The following is a 20376-nucleotide window of genomic DNA, read 5'->3' on the forward strand; positions in this document are numbered from 1 at the left end:
CTCTGATGAATGTTGGGGGGGGGGGGCTCCAATATGTTATTCCCTGCCTTGTTCTTGTTGGTTCTGGGATAGTCCTTGGATCCTAGTGACTGTTCATGGATGGATGGATGAAGTGTAGCAGAAAGTCTGCACCAAAATGACACTAAAGTGGTTCTTGTCTTGAAATATACACCTTAGCAATAAGTTCTGGGGAATTGGTAGGTGAAATTGCAAGATGCATAAAAGAAATTAAGAATAACCATTTTTCCAAAGCATGGTCACTGTAAGCCTACAGCCTGTTCAGTCCACACTGGGCAGGATGTATCACAAACACAAAGGCCAAGTGAAAGATACCAAGCAGCATAAACCAGCTGTTTTTGAGCCATGCTGGAGGTCTGGGAAAGTGAGAAGAATGACAAGTATTATATACCTTATTGCATTTAGAACCTTTACGTTAATTAGTCTCTAAAAGGCTTGGTTACTGCACAGTGTACAGTGTAAAGCAGGCAAAAAGCCAAGTCAATTTTATTTTTTCAATTTTATTAATTGAAACAGACAAAAGTATTTAATGCACTGGAAGTATGTTTACTGGGCAAATCAATCACTACTGAGATTCATACTTATTTCCTACAAAATTTGGAATGTAGATGTACTGTTGGATTACAGAATTGTGTGGTTTCCTTTTTCTGCTTTGGTATATATTTTTAACCATTAACATATTTTTAACATACAAACTATGCTAGATTCAGTCCTGTTCTCCACAGCCTACGAGTGCATCATATGTCAAATATTCTAAAAGGTATGCAAAAGAACACTGATAAATTCCTCTCGTGCTTTATGTTATAGCAAAGGTATCATCTGCAAAAAATTACCCTTAGAGGTTCTTCTGTTTCCAAGTTTCTTTCCATTCATTTTTCCTCATTATTCAGAGCCTCCAAACCCCCCCCAGTAATCTAAACTCGGGGTCAGAGCTTCCAATCCCAGAGAAGACTAGCCCTCCCTCAGACGTAGTAGTAACAGTCTGTACCAGTAACACTGATGATTTGTGACTGCGAGGTCTGTTAGCATGCATGTGCCTTTGGTTGGAGTGTGAGAATTAACAGTCAGCTTTTTAGATACTTTTAACAGTAAAAGTCAAGACGTGAGAGCGTCGCAAAACAACGCTTAGGATCACAAACAAAAACTACACTAATTAAAGGTTCTGCAGATGGCACCAGCTACATCATTCAGGACGTCTTAGCATCCTAATGAAAACAAAGCATTTAACATTTCATAGTTTGTATTTCAGATAAAACTAGAATCTCTATTAAACAATATTAAGTAATATTCATAAGTATTTTCATAATACATAAAATATATGTTTCTGCCAAGCTTGTATTGTGGCCTTTGCTGTCAGAGGTGTGCAGAAGCCCTTCCTCATCTGTCTTCAGGAAGGCTTGCCTTTTCTTCACCTCTTATCTTCATTCTTGACGCAGTATCTTAATTCTTGCTCTTCTTTACAAACGCAGTCAGTGCTCTGCAGCCATGACAACAGGCAAGAAACAGATGAGCTAATAAAAAACAGAGATCCAGAAACTGGCCTGCAAACTACAGCTATTCAGTCGGTGTAACGCTTGTCGTTTTGCATATTCATCTTCACACTCACCGCATTGCATGCTGGGAGTAACCCGGTCAGATTCTGGGCTGTCAGCCAGTCGAGAGCCTGGGCGAGGAGGTGGTGGCGTGGGGGCTGAGGGGTAGAAATGGACATCCACCGCAACTGTGGTGACGCCCACGGAGACGCAGTGGGAAAGCAGCAGGGGCCCAGAGGCGTGTAAAATGTTGACACTATGGCTGACTGGCGTGGTGAAAGCCTCGGAGGTCTGCAGGGTGAGAGATGTACGAAGCCCATCCTCCCGCGATGGCTTTGGGCTGGCGGGCAGGGGAAGGAGGGGGTCCGGGCACGGCCTCCAGTCCTCAGAGTCCCCCAGCCGCACGCTGGGCTGGGGCGAGGGGGGGTGTTTCACTCTTTCCGATTGGCACACCATCTGATTCAGGAAGTTATGCAATTACTCTTCCCTCTGTCACAAAACCAATGGCTCAATTACAGAGAAATACCCCCCTTTAATAGCTTCATGGTGACAGCGTGCCGCTACTCGGGCCTCCCACACAAACCTGCAGCTCATTCCGATGTTCGGTGTCCAGCTGTGCTGGAATAGGGGAGTCAGAGGCCAGCTGGGTCTCGCCTGGAGACTCTGTCATCCCCGTTTTAGCACTAGGTGTAGGCAGGGGGGCTCTTGTTCCAAATGTGTCAGGGCTTTGCTCGATGACAGCAGCAAAATCATCATTTTCAAACGCCCTGTAGCACGACGGATGGATAAATAATGTGACCGGAGCGAGGAACCCGATTATACGAAACAAAATTAATTTTGTAAATTAATAGTATATGCAGCAACCTGTTCTCATATGTCCTTCTTATCTCCAGGCGGCCACCACGTCTGCAAGGGGCACCCAAGCCCCTTTGAGCTGAGGGGGAATTTCTCACATAAGTCAGACATCTGAACTCTCGCTGTTGCCTATTTGTCTAGTTTAGTGGCACGGCAAATACGGCAAAAACCACAAGCCATGACCTCACCTCCACGTCCTGCAAGCGCGGGGTCATTCTTCTGGACCAGGGAGTAGAACGCCATGGTAATGAAGATGAAGGTGAGGGACACACCCACTCCAACCACTATGGGAATGTCATGCTTTTCGAGGGCAGGAAACCAAGACAGAGGGTGGTGCTGCTTCACCCTGTGGGGAAGGGAGGGTGGATGATACTGAGTCTGCACTGCTGTCAGAGCTCGTTATCTGCGTCTTGATTTGACTACGGCTGAGTCTTCAGACCACAGTGCAGACCACAGTGTCATTTAGTTCTGAGAATGCAGCATGTTTGCATGGTAAGGGTTATCTTTTAATTTCATTTGCATCATGACTTCGGCAACAAAAATTACACTGTAGCAATTATTCTGGGACACATGTTATATTTAACACATTCTTAAATTTACATTTTAACACATACATAAATATAAAACACACATACTGTGTGTGTGTGTATATATATGGTGTAAAACCACAATATCTGTAAAAGTGTTTTAGCTTAACTAATTCAAGACCTCTCCTACTTTCTGTCCAAATAAATAGCTTTAAACATTTTCTTTAACTACTGAAGACTCTTGGATGCCCTACATGCTGTCAGGGAATCGTGGTTTTCCTTCCTGAGACAAACTCTCAGCAGGTAATCTCCATTCCAGAGATGCTCTGACAGTTGTCTGGCCATAACGATTTGGCCCTCGTCAGAAGTAATTCTTTCTGCATACCACTGCAACGACCAAATGTTGGCACACATCTTACATGCCCCAGATTTTTAAATGCACTGTTTTTATGAGATTATTTGCATCACAATGAATTGGCTCCTCGGTGTACAACATAATGATGTTAATTATAACCAAATGTTTGTAATATACTCTGTACTTGATGGACATTTAGGACCCAAAAGGGGCACCTTAAGGTGGAGGGAAGTTAGGACGATTCCAGTGGCCCCTGAGTGACAGGGGACCTAGAAGATTTGAAAAATAACTGTATTGGTCTGGACTGGGGGGCCCAATATGATATGCCTTCATGGGGCCCAAAATCTCTATCAACGCGCCTGTCCATGTAAAGCTGACCTTGCAGTGTCATCACTGGTCCTCATGGGGGCCTGGGACGTATTCTTCCTTGGCCACTCTGTCAGTTCTGTATTGCTCGGCTTATCTGGTCTAGTAGGTGGGTTCCAGTCCTGCAGTTTGGGTACTGTGGGAATTATGTCATCTTTCCGGGATAGAACTGGGAGCATGGATGTGGTAAGAGGTTTGGTGGGCTGTGTTGGAGTAACTGGATGTGATGTGTGAGAGCCAGGGGCCAAAGAAAGGAGGTTAACATGTGGGATGTATAAATAATCAGGGGATGCTTCAGGGGATTGAAACTGAAAGCTGGTGGGTGGAGAGTATACGTCAGGGGGAGGAGTTTGATTCTCGGTTGAAAGGGATTGAAAGGTGGTGGGTGGAGAATATAAATCAGGGGGAGGAGTTTGATTCTCAGTTGAATGAGATTGAAAGGTGGTGGGTAGAAAATATAAGTCAGGGGGAGGAGTTTGATTCTCGGTTGAGAAAGATTGAAAGGTGGTAGGTGGAGAATATAAGTCAGGGGGAGGGGTTCGAGTCTCGGTTGAAAGGGATTGAAAGGTGGTGGGTGAAGAATATAAGTCAGGGGGAGGAGTTTGATTCTCGGTTGAATGAGATTGAAAGGTAGTGGGTGGAGAATATAAATGAGGGGGAGGAGTTTGATTCTCGGTTGAGAAAGATTGAAAGGTGGTAGGTGGAGAATATAAGTCAGGGGGAGGAGTTTGATTCTTGGTTGAATGAGATTGAAAGGTGGTGGGTGGAGAATATAAGTCAGGGGGAAGAGTTTGATTCTCGGTTGAGAAAGATTGAAAGGTGGTAGGTGGAGAATATAAGTCAGGGGGAGGAGTTTGATTCTTGGTTAAAAGGGATTGAAAAGTGGTGGGTGGAGAATATAAGACAGGGGGAGGAGTTTGATTCTTGGTTAAAAGGGATTGAAAAGTGGTGGGTGGAGAATATAAATCAGGGGGAGGAGTTTGATTCTCAATTGAAAGGGATTGAAAGATGGTGGGTGGAGAATATGAGTCAAGGGGAGGAGCTGGATTCTCAGTTTGATTTTCGGTTGAATGAGATTGAAAGGTGGTGGGTGGAGAATGTAAGTCAGGGGAAAGAGTTTGATTTTTGGTTGAAAGGGATTGAAAGGTGGTGGGTGGAGAATATAAGTCAGGGGGAGGAGTTTGATTCTCTGTTTGATTCTCAGTTGGATGAGATTGAAAGATGGTGGGTGGAGAATATAAGTCAGGGGGAGGAGTTTGATTTTTGGTTGAAAGGGATTGAAAGGTGGTGGGTGGAGAATGTAAGTCAGGGGGAGGAGTTTGATTCTCAGTTAGATGAGATTGAAAGATGGTGGGTGGAGAATATAAGTCAAGGGGAGAAGTTTGATTCTCGGTTGGATGAGATTGAAAGATGGTAGATGGAGAATATAAGTCAGGGGGAGGAGTTTGATTCTCAGTTGGATGAGATTGAAAGATGGTAGGTGGAGAATATAAGTCAGGGGGAGGAGTTTGATTCTTGGTTAAAAGGGATTGAAAAGTGGTGGGTGGAGAATATAAGACAGGGGGAGGAGTTTGATTCTTGGTTAAAAGGGATTGAAAAGTGGTGGGTGGAGAATATAAATCAGGGGGAGGAGTTTGATTCTCAATTGAAAGGGATTGAAAGATGGTGGGTGGAGAATATGAGTCAAGGGGAGGAGCTGGATTCTCAGTTTGATTTTCGGTTGAATGAGATTGAAAGGTGGTGGGTGGAGAATGTAAGTCAGGGGAAAGAGTTTGATTTTTGGTTGAAAGGGATTGAAAGGTGGTGGGTGGAGAATATAAGTCAGGGGGAGGAGTTTGATTCTCTGTTTGATTCTCAGTTGGATGAGATTGAAAGATGGTGGGTGGAGAATATAAGTCAGGGGGAGGAGTTTGATTTTTGGTTGAAAGGGATTGAAAGGTGGTGGGTGGAGAATGTAAGTCAGGGGGAGGAGTTTGATTCTCAGTTAGATGAGATTGAAAGATGGTGGGTGGAGAATATAAGTCAAGGGGAGAAGTTTGATTCTCGGTTGGATGAGATTGAAAGATGGTAGATGGAGAATATAAGTCAGGGGGAGGAGTTTGATTCTCAGTTGGATGAGATTGAAAGATGGTAGGTGGAGAATATAAGTCAGGGGGAGGAGCTGGATTCTCAGTTTGATTTTCGGTTGAATGAGATTGAAAGGTGGTAGGTGGAGAATGTAAGTCAGGGGAAGGAGTTTGATTTTCAGTTGAATGAGATTGAAAGGTGGTGGGTGGAGAGTATTGGTAAGAGGGAGGGGATTGATTATCAGGGAGTGTTGAATGAAAGAAAGTGGGTGAAGAGTAGAGGTAAGTGAGAGGAGTTTGATTCTTAATCGACTTTGAGTGGAAAAAGGCAGGTGGAGAGTACACCTCAGAGGAAGGAGTTTGAAGGTCAACTGGCTGAAGGTGAAAGGAAGGGGGCAGGCCTGCTACAGAATGGCCTCTACCCAATTCAGACAGCCCTAGAGTCATTTGACTTCCAGTCTTTTCAGACACAAGGGTTTGTTCTGAACCAGGGGAGGAAACTGGGGTGGAGCGGACACGCCCGTCCCTCAGTGTCACTTGTACTGTTGTGCTCTCTGAAAGTATAGCAGGTATCCACACAGAACTAGGAGATGGTGCAGAGCCTTGTGCAGGGTGATCAGTGATATCGACAGGCCTTACTGTGGGGGAGAAAAGGAGAAATAAAGCAAAACAGTAGGATCAAGCATTTTATTCAACTAATTAAAACTGTTTTATTGATTTTTAAGATATAATGTATAATCTCACACCTGTAGCCTCCAGAATAGGCTCCGTACCCCTGAACAGGACAAGCAATTACAGAAAATGATTGGATGGTTGGATGGATGGATGGATGGATGGATGGATATCATCTATAAAGCACTATACACTCCCATTGCGATACAACATGTATTGCATTAACACCAAATCCAAATGCAAAACAAATCTCAAATCCTTGCTTAGACAGAGGTCCCCAGGTGATATCTTACACATAATTATTCATGATACATGGATACTGAGTATTTTTCTTTAGAGGACAAAGTATCTGTCATCTCTATACTGCGTGGGAGACTGCTGATGGTGTGCTGAGTGTGAAACCGCTGAGTGTTTCAGTCGCTCAGTGTTTCATGCTAGGAAAAAAGCGAAGCCAGTAACCTGTTAGTTTAAGTCAATCATTTGAGTAAAACTACATGTGAACAAAAGCCTACATCCCACTGATCTGTCGATTTATGCACATGATTCAGGTAAAACCACATGTGAAGAAGGAGTGGATGTCAGGGCCCGGAAACTGTCCTATCATATGACCCTTGGGTAAGATAACTGGGCTTGTCTGAGTTCTGTCAGTATGAAACCAGGCCAGATAAACTAAGAGTCAGAACTTCTGAATTTCTGGTAATATTAGATTTCTGCTATGACATCTGCAGATTTTCACTGAATGCATAAGACAGAGACCAAGTTCTATGAATGATAAAGTACACAGATGTCAATATTTTACAATTCTGCTCTGATTCACCTAAATTCCTTAAAAATGGAAGGTGGGTTATAGCAACCAAGATCTCCCACGGCATGCACAAATTATTGTGACTCAACAGGCCGAGAAGCAAAGCCACCATGAAACATTGTTGATTATATGAGTACTTAATCATTTCACTCTATCCGCTAAACCGACTTCAGTTTCAGTTTTGCAGTTTGTTGTTGTGTGTCTCCCTGTTACCTAAGATAAAGATTCATATCATTATCTCTTTTCAGAGTAGAACATGTAGGCGTTTTTAGCCATATTTAAGACTTGCTCCACTTATAGTGTGACACCCAACTGCTAAAGCCATATAACAGAACCTGGGGTAATGTTAAGCTGAAGTATGAAGTTACAATTTTCACGACGTAATCTTGTCAAAAGAGATGATGACATTTTTCCAATGACACTGAGAGTGCAACATTTTAAACGCTATATATTTAACTGATGCACAAATTCTCGTGCAAGGTTTCAAATAGAAAAGAAAGTTGGTATATAATATCAATTATGGTATTTACATTTAATATGACTAAGGAGATATGAAGTGTGCACTGGAGTCATTGAGATGTAGTATATAAACATTAATGTATAATTGTTCTTGGTGCGTAGAACAGACTGGTCTCTTCCCTTATACATGCCACACTGGTTTCATTTTGACAAATTAAAAACATCCAAAGAACATAAATACCTAGAGGAGAATGAAATTGCTGAACCATTTAGCTTCAATCAAATTATCTTCATATAAACATTCCAATGAAAATGATTTGCTATGTTTTTAGAGATTCCGGCGGACGTATCCTGAACGTTTAAAAAGCATTCCACAATTTTGTTTCAAAGGTCAGAAAACCACCATTCATCAGAAAACTCAGAAAGCACTTTTCAGTTTTTTCATTCAAAACATTTAAGACGATCTCTTCGATGGAAAACTTTACCACCTGCGAAGATCGTATTTTAATACATTAGCACCATCAAGTGGCTAAATTGCGAATGACATGCATGTTCTTTCGTCGATACGTACCTACGCTCCCTATATCTTCTGGGGTAAGCGTACTAGATCGGAAACCAGATGGCTCCGAAGAGTTGGAGCTGCTGCCTATCTTGATGCTGCCTGCTGCCCTCGTGTTTCTTGCTGGTGATTGCAGTTATTACAGATATATATGAGAAAAATGTAACTGATCTACATCACAGAATGCAATACCATGCACTCAAAAGCCCACGTAGTGCCCTAGCAAGATTCACCGCCGGCGCCTCCTACCAGAGAAGATGTGTAATTGCTTGCGAAACCTAATGGTTTGACCGGCACTGACCGAACGTAAAGGACTAATTTCACATACCTGTGACCTCTGAAAGGTTTCCATTCACCAGCATACGGTCAGCCAAAGTCCTGCCCGTTGAAGCGCTGATATTTATGGTCTGCTGACATTTATAATTTGAGAGCAAGTTCTGGAAGGGTGTACACCCCTTGAGAGTAGCCTAAAAACAATTAGAACATTTTTGGCTAGTAAAAATCACGAAGTTACAATTTACACCAAAACAGGGGCCCCCAACTCCAGTCCTGGAGACCTACTGTCCAATAAGTTTCCTATCTCACCTGGATTCTGATGAATCACACTTGTTCCTGGTATTTACCTGAGAAAAGGTGTGGCTCATCAGAAGCCAGGTAGGATAGAAAACCTACTGGACAGTATCTCTCCAGGACCGGAGTTGGAGACCCCTACACTACATTATCTAGTCAAAAGAGAGAAGTTAATATCAAAGGAAAGTAAAGTTGCAGGAAACAAGAAAATTTTGCCGAGCACTATGATACAAACCATGAAAGGACACAATTAGTGTGGAATGGACATGAAAATAAGCGACAACGATACCTACTGTAGACACTCTGCCTCTCTCAGTGGCATCTTCTTCAGCTTTGAACAATAGAGGGGGATCATTAGCTTTAATACATGTGCATGCATGTGAGAACATGAAATAACTGGCCACCCGTCTTCCTGCCACTTTTCTTGGCCAGAGTCACTGGGACTTTTCCAGAAAATGTGCACCGATACAGTAATGACTAAATATGTTACAGTAATGACTAAATATGATACAGTAATGACTAAATATGTTACAGTAATGACTAAATATGATACAGTAATGACTAAATATGTTACAGTAATGACTAAATATGATACAGTAATGACTAAATATGTTACAGTAATGACTAAATATGATACAGTAATGACTAAATATGATACAGTAATGACTAAATATGTCTCTATGCTCTTGTGTGCATGATTATGTTTCCAGGACTTGCAGGTAGGGGCAATTCTAGGATTTGATCCTTAAGGGGGGGGGTGCAGCCTCCTGGAAAAATATGGGGCACCACTTCCAGGGTCCCCTACTAACAGATGTGGGGGGTGGGGGGTCCTCATTCTTCATAAAAAAAATTGTCAAATGAGTGGTACAAAATGTGTATGAAAATATGGGACAAATTGCTAAATAGTTCATTCAGGGGGGGGTAGAGACAAAACATATGGTCTAGAACTGCCTATGCTTGCAGGTAAGTCTACAGAGGGTGAGTATGGAACTCATACACACCGAGCACGATTATGTTGGCTGTTCTCTGATCCCGTCCTGCCACATTTTCAGCAATGCAGTGGTACTCCCCCGCATCGGGCCGCTCTAGCCTGGTGATATTCAGCATCCCGTCCTCTACAGAGATCACACACATACCCAGATAAGGCACAGCCATGGGTAGATGATGTAGGTGCTACGTACCCAACCAACGGCTCACACGGCACACGCACACTGCCCCTCTCCTCCACCCATGCTCACTCACCATCTACGTGGATGCGTGATGAGGAGGAGATAGGGGTGTGGCCTGGCCCTTGGTTCCATGTGTACCTGATGGGCGAGCTCCCCACAGCCTGGCATGGTAGCACTACTGAGACCCCCACAGAGCTGCGCACCTCCCTCAGGAAGGAAATGATGACTGGGGAGACTAAATGGGGAGACAGGGAAGAAATGATGGGGACGGTGATGGAAACTCTACAAGCTTATTATTTTCAATCTATGGCTGTATCCATAGGAATTTACCGGGGTGTAATTACACCCCCTAGTGGTCAGATGAAAATGTTACGTGAACATCCACCCATCCATTTCCTGTTCCCACTTGTCCATTGCTGGTTCACATAGAGTCCAAGCAGAAGGCAGGGAATAACTGAGGATGGGGTGCCGGTCCATTACAGGGCATACTCACACCTATGGGTAATTTGGTGACTCCAATACACTTTAACATGTTTTTGGACTGCAGACCCTATAACCACACAGGGCAGAGACTCGAACACCAATCATAGAGGTGTGAGGTGCTAACCACTGCATCACCATGCCGCACCCTTCTAGAACATATTAAGTTAAATCGGTAATAAATGACTGGTTGGGCTTGTTCACCTTGGGAGAAAACCCTAGAGTCACCTATGTCTACATCTCTAGAAGAGTAAAGGTATAGTTTCACAAAGGAGAGCTGGTAAGAGGTATTCAGTGGTTCAGAATGCTATGCCTGCACACTGCAGGCTGCAACCGATCCCTATTTATTATCATATTTTGCTTAAAACCACATAACTTATTTGCCCAGAGATACTCACTCCTATTGTGTGATTATGGCAGATGAACCTTGGGGTACCTGAGAGGGCCTCTTTGGGGTCTGGGTCTGCTTACACACCTGCTACACGCACAGAGGCTGTGCCCTGAGCCCGGCCCACGGTGTTTGTAGCGTGACACGTATAGGAACCTTCGTCAAACGCTTTCACCGAAGAAAAGTACAGCGTGGCATTGTTTATCCTGCAGACACAAGAAGAGGTGAAACAGGGAGCCCCTTAGCGTCTGTCTCCCAAGGACATCTGAAGGACTATTTAGGATATAGCTACACTATGCTGCTCAAATTAAAGCCAGTTATAGTCTAACAATTATCGCAGATTCACATGTCACAATATAAGATCTAAATTGCTCTGGTCAATTATTCATAATGTATAACTGCAGACTCCATTGGTCCAAATGACATCACATGGAGGGCTGCATTTGGTGCTATACATTTGATGCACTATAGAGATGCACTATACGTGATAATGATCTCACCCGAGAGTGACTCTCCCACCCGTTTGCACCGACCGACCCTGCTTTGACCACGTGATCCTGGGCAGTGGATATCCGGACACTTGGCAGTGGAGCGTCACTCTGGAACCCAGCACTGTAGTCACCAACTTGGGCCACAGCGTCACGGAGGGTGAGGCTTTCGGGAATGACAGAGCCAGAAACTGCTCTAATGACTGTTGGGACCACCAGCATGTGTCCAGCATTCACTCCGGGAGGACAGGGGCACAGTGTGGGGCACCAGGAGTGGCGGGGATGAGTGTTAATGAGCTGAGTGTCGGGAATGAGTGTTAATGAGCTGAGTGTCGGGAATGAGTGTTAATGAGTGTTACAGTGTCACCAACTCTGGTCAGGTGGCTGGAGTGAGATTTTCAATTTAAGTCTGCACACACACACACACACACACACACATACACACACACAAGCACTTACATAAATGCAGCAGTTTTATTACCTTGTAAACAGTCTGTAAGGTTTGCAAAGTACCCAAACGCTTTTGATGCAGCTAATTTCAGCTTTACGATAGAATAACATAGATTTGCCGTGAGGATTCCTGCATGAGCGTGAGAGTCAGAAAGCATGAGAGTCAGAAAGCATGAGAGTCAGAAAGCATGAGAGTCACACCAAACGCATGTCAGATAGCAACCCTGGCGGTAATGAGCTGGGTGCTAACGAACCGAGTACTAATGAGCCGAGTGTTAGTAAGGAGTCGTACCCTGCACGTTCAGATAAGCCTTCCTCGAGGACACAGCTCTGGGTAGGAGGCTGTTGGAAGCTCGGCAGAAGTAGGATCCTCTGTCGGCCTCCTGTAACCTGGAGAAGAGCAGCACCATCACTCAGACTGTGCAGCCTGAGCATGTAAAAAGAGGCAACTGCTGAACAGAATAATATTTCAATGTTCTCATAAATAAGGGCAGGATGTGTGATTGGAATACAATGAATGAATCGCATTTTTTATTGCTGTTACAATTGCTGTTTGAGATGTGAAATATATCCGTTTATTATATACAGGGTTGTGGGGGTCTGGAACCTATCCTGGAAGTACAGGCGCAGGGAATAATCCAGGCTGGGGCACCAACCCATCGCACATTCATACACACCTCTGGCCAATTTGGAATCTCCATTTCAACTTGTTTTTGGACTATGGTGGAAAACAGGTATATTTGGGGGAAACCCCACAATGGCACAGGCTGGACATGCAAGCTCTTTACACATGGCCAGGACTCGAACCCTGGTCTTAGAGGTGTGAGGCAACAGTTCTAATAACTGCAACACCATACCACACCCTCTGTTACTGCCTGTGTCCACCCCCCAAAAAAATCACCAAAAGATGCCAAAAAAGAACAATGAAGATAGATATATTATGCAAGCACTGGTGATGTGTGTATTTAGCATCACCAACCCCCATGGTTACCAGCCAGTGACGCACCTGTGGAAGAGCAGGTCTCCGCTGGGCAGCTGGCTGAAGTGCGGCTTGTGGGTGAGCGGACGACCATTTTTAAACCAGGTGACGCGTGCCGGGGGCCTGCTGCGTGGAGGTCTGCAGGTGAGCGTAACCGAGTTTCCCGCCTGTGCCGTCGTGTTAACGGGCTGCTGCATGAAGCTCCACTCCATTTCTGCAGAGAGAGTCACGACGGTTTACAGCGACAACCAGTGCAGTCTGTGACCGAGACGTCTGTGACTTCGCGCTTGTCTGCTTTGTCTGTGCTGCCAGTCTGTGCTTTTGGGTGGTGGGGAAAAGGGCAGGTGTTTCTCTGCAGTTTTCTCCAAACCTGCTGTCTGGAGATAGGCTGGCTGTGACCTCACTGAGGTCTTCAGACCTCGCGCTTCACAGTGGTAGAAGCCCTCATCTTCCTCAGACACTTTGCTGAAAGAGAGAGTTTGCAAAGTGGGCAGCCTAGCTGAATATCCAGCAAGCACTCCAAGTTATTATGGGAATGCACATTGAGTGACCATGCCAATCGCCTTTCCCCACCTGAAGACAAGCAGCTGACCGTTGTTACTGAGCCTCCGGCGAGAGTCATTCTGCAAGGGTACGCTGTTCTTGAACCAGTGCACCATGGGTAGGGGAAAGCCCTGGATGTCACAGTGCAGAGACGCTTCTGTGTCCATAGCAACAGTGATGTTTTCTGGACCTTTGATGATCTTTGGGGTAGCATGGCGCCCTGTGATGAATATACGATACATAAAAATAAGCAAATAAAGATAAATTAATCATTACATAAATGTATATATCCAGAAATCTGACTTCTCCCACCTTGCACTGTCACTGTTGCCGCAGCACTCTGCAATCGTATACTTAGCAAAGGATTGTGGGTAACACAGATATACTCCCCCTCATCATCCTTGGATACATCTGCAAGGTATAATGTGCCTGTTGTCTTTAGATGACTGCCCCCTCCATATTCACCCTGGAGACAAATGTACACAGACACACATACACAGTGAATATGCAAACCAATAGTCAGCAACACAATGAATGAAGACAAATAATATGTATACACTGACAGGTAGGATACCATAACACATGAAGTTAAATATTATCAAAAGTATCCATCCATCCTCCAGTTGCTTATCTGGCACAGTGTTATGCAGAGCTCATGCCAAGTCAGCATAGGGCACAGGACTGGGATACACCCTGTATGGGATGCCAATCCATTACAGGGCACACGACTGGGATACACCCTGTATGGGATGCCAGTCCATTACAGGGCACACGACTGGGATACACCCTGTATGGGATGCCAGTCCATTACAGGGCACAAGGCTGGGATACACCCTGGACAGGACCCTAGTCCATCACAGGGTACAGGCAGGTGCAAACTCATTCATACACCTGCAATTCATAAAAACGTAGAACTGCAAATGAAAATTACGAATGAAAAATACAATTATATAAAATGAACATACCACTGAAAAAAATTTGACAAAACACAAGAGTGGAAAAGCTCATTGTTAAAAAATATAGATTTAAAGTATAAATAACAATGTTGTATTAATCATTATATGAAGGATTGGTGCCAGGGGCCAGATATTATGTGGCCCCACACAAAATGTCACCTTAAAGCCCCTGTTGATGAAATAAAGACCATCTTTGGTAGATTTTGGCAATCGGGGGTGCCTTCGACAACAGGCTTTGGGGTCCCAATAAAGTGCAGGGCCCCCAGAATCTGCCAGGGCATCCATGCCCATGCCATGCCATGACTGGTGCTATACCTGTATCTGAGTCCCCTTGGTTAGTGGTGAACCATCCTTCTCCCAGGTGATGTGGGCAGGGGGCCGGCTGTCCCCCGAGATGCATTGCAGGAACACACTGTCACCCTCAGGCACTAGTTGCGACTTGGGGCTAAAGAAGACAGCCTCCATACCTGCTCAGACACGAAGGACAAATCAGTGGTCCCAAGTCTGCATGTGATTGGCTGAACGCGTCTGCAGAAGCGCGCTGCGGTTTTGTGAGCGTGAACAGGCTTTATTTGGCACATACCCGCCTTTTTCACCCTGACAGTAGCTCTGATCCGGTCAGTACCATCCTGGACATGGCATAAGTAGATCCCAAAGTCTTCCTCCCACAGGTGGGAAAAGAAAAGTGATCCATTGGACAGCTGGTGAATCCGTTCTTCAGGACCTGGGAGGGGAGTTCCAGAGCCACGCTCCCAGTGCACCGTGTGTGCCCCCTTCTGGTTAGGGCTGTAGGCTGGGCAAGGTAGCACAAGCGGCCCATCTGGCAAACCCACGAGATCTTCTGGTGGAGCTGTGAAGACTAAACCACCAGATGGCAGTTACTGTCAAGGTACAGGAGAGACGCTAACAGAGATGAAGCCTTGTGTCAGGTGTTCATATGATCTGAGCTTTTGTTTTACTGCCATATTAAAACCACACAATCTAACCAGAAATAATGACTTTGCAGTGATAGTTGATCTGCCTTTGGCCCAAATGTGTCCCGTAAGACCGTAAAACAGAAAGATGGTGGTTGCAGATTCCACTCCACATTTAAAATATCAGACTAAATATCAGCTAGACAAAAGGGATTCTTTAGCCTTGCAGTCATTTTACAATCATTGAGTTGCAAAGATGATTTGCTTAGTTATTCCCAAGTCTCATTAAGCTTTGGTGAGTCCACTATGAAAACTTTGCCAAGAATGTTTTCACCAGAAACTACAAACTGATGGTTGTCAGTCAGTTGAAGCTGCTGCACACCAGTCACTCACACACCATTCACTCACACCCCATTCACTCACACACCATTCACTCACACACCATTCACTCACACACCATTCACTCACACATCATTCACTCACACTCCATTCACTCACACACCATTCACTCACACACCATTCACTCACACAGGCCTACCTATGGGCAATTTGGTAACTTTGGTAACCTCAGCATGTTTTTAAAGCCTTGGACGGTGGGGGAAACAGGAGTAGTTGGAGGAAACCCCACTGTAACACGGGGAGAGCATGCAAACTCCGCACACGGACCTGTATTATGCCAGATGAATCATGTGACTGTGACTGTGACTGTGACAGCTCCTGGTTATTTGTATCCAAGACAGAAAGACAAGAAAATGATAAGAAGTTGAATGGTAGAGGGAAGCCCACATGCCAAACAGCCCACAGGGAGTCCAGCGCAGGGCTACAGCAACCAGCACAAAGCTCCACACTCCAAACAGAGCCTAGACCCAAGCTGCTGGTTGCTATGGAGCTTCTGAAGGGGACTTAAAAGCCCTTTGTTACATTGAAACTAGCTGAATTAGCATGTGACCAAATAAGGAAAGCAAGGCCAGCGATTACCTGTCAAATACAGGACTCTGGATGCATTCCTGGAAATAACATTTATACCTTGAAAGTAGCAATGCTTCAATTATTATTAATTAAATTATTGCATAGTTTATATTAGTTCAGATATATAATTTTCAAAACTTTCACAAATTCTTCGTTGTAATTGAAGAAATTCACACGCCAAGTTTAGCTTTAACTGACACCAGTTAGAGTGTTCTTTTGAGGACACTGAAAAATAACCTTTAGTCTGAAAATTTAGGAGTATGAACACCTTTGTTCTGGCCTTTCTGTTTGACAGAAAGATTTTGATGCACAGAGAGGTGATTTTGCTCTGCAGGGTCTTATTAAGTGAGGACCTGCAGCCTCACAAACTCACAGAGTTCCGCCGCTGATAGATGCATCCAGAGGAAGTAGGTCAGCACCGCGGCCCTCAGGCGTCCCAGCATCTGTTCGAGGCCCAAAAAGGTGAGGAGAGAGAGCATCCCGATAGCCCGTCCTAGCAGCGGCCCGTGGGTCACCCAGAAACAGCGCCTTCATCTAAGTAAATGAGCCAGCAAGCTGGAAAACACCAGTACTGCTGTCAGCCCAGAAAAAAAAATGCTGGGAAAAGCAGTAAATCACAACACATGAGCTTATTCCCAGCAGGGCTCAATTACATCATAAAAAACAAGGCATCTAATACACTTGTGCAATTTCTTTAAATCTGTGTCTTAAAAAAAATCTCCTGAATCGATCATTGTTCAACCATAGGACAGTTAATGCAGAAAATGCTTCAAGAATATTTTTATCATTCAGCGCGACCACCATGAATTTTAATAATAAATAATAATTGAAACTTTATTGATCTCCGTGGGGAAATTGTCTTTACGCCTCCCCCAAATGACATAATCTGGATTATATACAGGAAACACTTCATCATCAAGTACAGCCCAAAATAATCTTTGACAAAGTGGTGACCGCTGCCTAAAAGCATAATAGAACAATGGGGACCTTGTTACAGTAGCAACAATAAGTAAGAAGTTTACTTGCGATACACATGATAAGATGCAGTATCGCTCATTGCAGCTTGTTTTGGGGCAGACAGTGAGAATTTCAGCCTAAAATCACGTTCGCTTTTAGGGGTTTAATCCGAACTGACCTCATGGAGAGAAACATGCCAGACGGTAAACATCGCGACTCGCTGCAGGCCCAGGGGAGCCGATCTCACCTTGATATCACACCCTCCTCCCAGTGACGGCCCCGCAGTCTCTCCGCAGGTCCCCCCGCACCTGCCGTGTGACAGCACCGTCCCCGGTGCCCTTCTTCTTCAGAATGGTGGTCAGATGAAAAGGACGATCAGGCTTTGTAGTGGGGGGGCAAAGCCCTGAGCGAGAGCCCTCCTGTCACGGCCGCCTGCCCTTTCATGCCTGCGATGTCCATTTAAGGTCCGGCCACTCCAGCGCTGCTTTTGAAGCGCCGGCGGTCCTGGCGGCGGTGAAGTGGCCGGCGATAATGAGCCGAGAAATGCCCCGCCGATGAGGCTCGGTGTGCGGCTGCTGAGCAGTACGGGTGGCCATCAAGCTGCAAAGGGACATCCGTGCCGAGCGCTCACCATCACCATGTACAGAGACATGCGGAGGGTCAGTGCCGAGGCAGAACTTGGCACGAGTGAATTTTTGCTGGACAGAAAACCAGGGGGGATTGTGCACCTGTTTTTTGAAACAGCGAATGCTGAACATTCCCCCACCCCATCCAGTGTGTGCCCCGCCTCGTGCCCCATCCAGTGTGTGCCCCGCCTCGTGCCCCATCCAGTGTGTGCCCCGCCTGGTGCCCCATCCAGTGTGTGCCCCGCCTCATGCCCCATCCAGTGTGTGCCCCGCCTCGTGCCCCATCCAGTGTGTGCCCCGCCTTGTGCCTCATCCCGTGTGTCTCACACCTCATACCTCATTCAGTGTGTCTCATGCATCATGTCTCATCCAGTATCTAATGCCTTATACCTCATCCAGTGTGTCTCATACCTCATACCTCATCCGGTGTGTCTCACACATAATACCTCATCCAATGAGTCTCATACCTTATCCAGTGTGTCTTACGCCTCATGTTTCCTGCAATCATATACTGGATAAGCAGTTATGGAAGAAGTATGGATGGATGGATGGATGGATGGATGGATGGATTATTCTTATTTGCCACTTTTTGACCCTACATTTCTGACCTTCCATTCACTTTGTAAGTTCTTTTCAAATGCTTTAAGTTTAATGATTTGAAATATATTATATGCAAATGGATACCAAAGCTTGAGATACATGCATATAATGTATCTTTACCTTGGTCACATCATACTGAAATATTCTGCAGATCACAAAAGTGACACTCCTAATGTGTGTTTAATTGATCGATTGCTTCATTGAATTAATGAAATGAACTGCACACCAGTGTACAGAGTTGGTCCGGAGTGTAGACTCTGGTTTAACAGAAGCGGCAAAGCACCGAGAGTCGGTCCAAAAACTACGGAAATAGGAGAAAACCCAGCAGACATGATGACCCAGAATTTGCATGTGAGACAGTTAGGAAGGAGACAGACTTGGGGGACAATGGAGGGAGAGAGAGGGAGAGAGAGAGAGAGAGAGAGAGAGCCCATGCAGGGGACGTGAAGCGAGGCTGTGACTCATCCTTCGGGGTGCAGAGCCAGTCGGCGCGGCGGAAGCGGGTGGGGAGACGGAGGTGCGTGTTTGTTTTGGTGCCGGCCTGGTGTCAGGAGGCCGCTAAGTAGCTCATTATCGATGATGCATCAGCCCATTTAAGCCATTATGAGACATGTCGCCCATCAAGGACCCGGACTTCCGACCGAAAGGTCGCTGGATTCGAGAGCAGCCTTCGCGCACGACTACTGCAAAATAATCCAGGAGTAATTTGCATCACAGTTACTCATTTTGTAGGTTCACTCTAATTGGGTAATGCTGATTTTAAATTCAATACAGATAAAACCCATCTTATTAAGACAAATAATATTCCTTTACTACACTATTTATGAGAACTAAAATGCATAAAAACCTGCCATAACACAAATCATAACTTGTCCTAGGAAAATGTTCTTTTTTGTCTATTATCCCATCCCATCCCATCCCATCCATCCATTTTCCAAACCGCTTATCCTCCTGGGTCGCGGGGGGTCCGGAGCCTATCCCGGAAGCAATGGGCACGAGGCAGGGAACAACCCAGGATGGGGGGCCAGCCCATCGCAGGGCACACTCACACACCATTCCCTCACACATGCACACTTACGGGCAATTTAGCAAGTCCAATTAGCCTCAGCATGTTTTTTGACTGTGGGGGGAAACCGGAGTACCTGGAGGAAACCCCATGACGACATGGGGAGAACATGCAAACTCCGGACATATGTAACCCAGGTGGAGACTCAAACCCGGGTCCCAGAGGTATGAGGCAACAGTGCTAACCACTGCACTACCATACCACCCCCTGTCTACTATTCATAGCAGGAAAAAATTTTAAACTGGTCTTATTAAAATGTAGGTAAAAATATTACCACCAACAAAATAATTCAGCACAGTGGTGCTGTGGTCGACACACCGCTGGAGACCGGGATCTCTTCCCTAGCCCTGTGTGGAGTTTACCTATGTGGGTTCTCTAGTTTCCAAAAACATGTTAAGGTGAACTGGAGTTGCTAAGTTGTCCATAGGTGTGAGTGGTCTGGGTGTCTGTCTCACACTATCCTGGGTATGGAGAAAATAAATGAACCAAAGTCCAGGCCATCGTTACTGCTTGAGGACCACCCACCATCACCCTGTGCCGATTCACTCAGAAACGTTACAGTTCCTGTGGAAAGTATCTCTCTCGGAAACCTGTGTCTAGACTTTTTGCAGTGTGAAATACATTTTGTTTCCACAGCTCACTGTTTCACTACACATAGGTGTAAAAGAAACTAGAAATGTACTGCTTAAATTAATTCCAAATTATCCATTTTATTATTATAAATATACACACGGAATCTGATGGGGAAATGGGAAATACAGCACTCAGTTTCCAATGTTAGACATTTTTTATAACACTTGATGGCGGGCTGGGGCTGCTTGTGGGAGAAATTGGTAGGTTTGGCCTGAGGCACTAGCAATTTTTGAACAAAACCCAGCTACTCCATGTTCATCAAGCCCTGGAAAGCAACCAATCCATTAAAATGCCCCCCCCCCCAGCTCGGAAATGCTGCCCCATTCAGGCAAACTGTGAAGGGCACTAATTACCCAAAAGGTGAGAGGTGAGTG

General features: G+C 45.2%; 2 protein-coding genes across 2 annotated transcripts; both read right to left on the reverse strand.

Annotated features, from left to right (window-relative positions):
* Positions 1-949: 949 nt before the first annotated feature.
* LOC125722699 (uncharacterized) lies at positions 950-3946 on the reverse strand. The gene is made up of 6 exons (XM_048998907.1): positions 3666-3946; positions 2594-2751; positions 2415-2484; positions 2134-2317; positions 1625-2006; positions 950-1495 (listed from the first exon to the last, which is right to left on the reverse strand). Exons 1-6 carry the CDS (start codon positions 3830-3832, stop codon positions 1488-1490), a joined length of 969 nt encoding a protein of 322 aa, XP_048854864.1. The 5' UTR covers positions 3833-3946; the 3' UTR covers positions 950-1487.
* A 1-nt stretch (position 3947) lies between these two features.
* Positions 3948-16608, reverse strand: LOC125718972 (hemicentin-2-like). The gene is made up of 17 exons (XM_048993329.1): positions 16494-16608; positions 14821-15096; positions 14553-14704; positions 13594-13747; positions 13312-13501; positions 13109-13203; positions 12766-12952; positions 12052-12149; positions 11322-11475; positions 10909-11027; positions 10027-10188; positions 9786-9899; positions 9078-9115; positions 8543-8681; positions 8227-8337; positions 5816-6357; positions 3948-3968 (listed from the first exon to the last, which is right to left on the reverse strand). The coding sequence occupies exons 1-17, from the start codon at positions 16597-16599 to the stop codon at positions 3948-3950; spliced, it is 2658 nt and encodes an 885-aa protein (XP_048849286.1). The 5' UTR covers positions 16600-16608.
* Between the last annotated feature and the right edge of the window lie 3768 nt (positions 16609-20376).

The sequence above is a fragment of the Brienomyrus brachyistius genome, chromosome 2 (genome assembly GCF_023856365.1).
Source record: "Brienomyrus brachyistius isolate T26 chromosome 2, BBRACH_0.4, whole genome shotgun sequence".
In the NCBI taxonomy this organism is placed as follows: Eukaryota; Metazoa; Chordata; class Actinopteri; order Osteoglossiformes; family Mormyridae; genus Brienomyrus; species Brienomyrus brachyistius.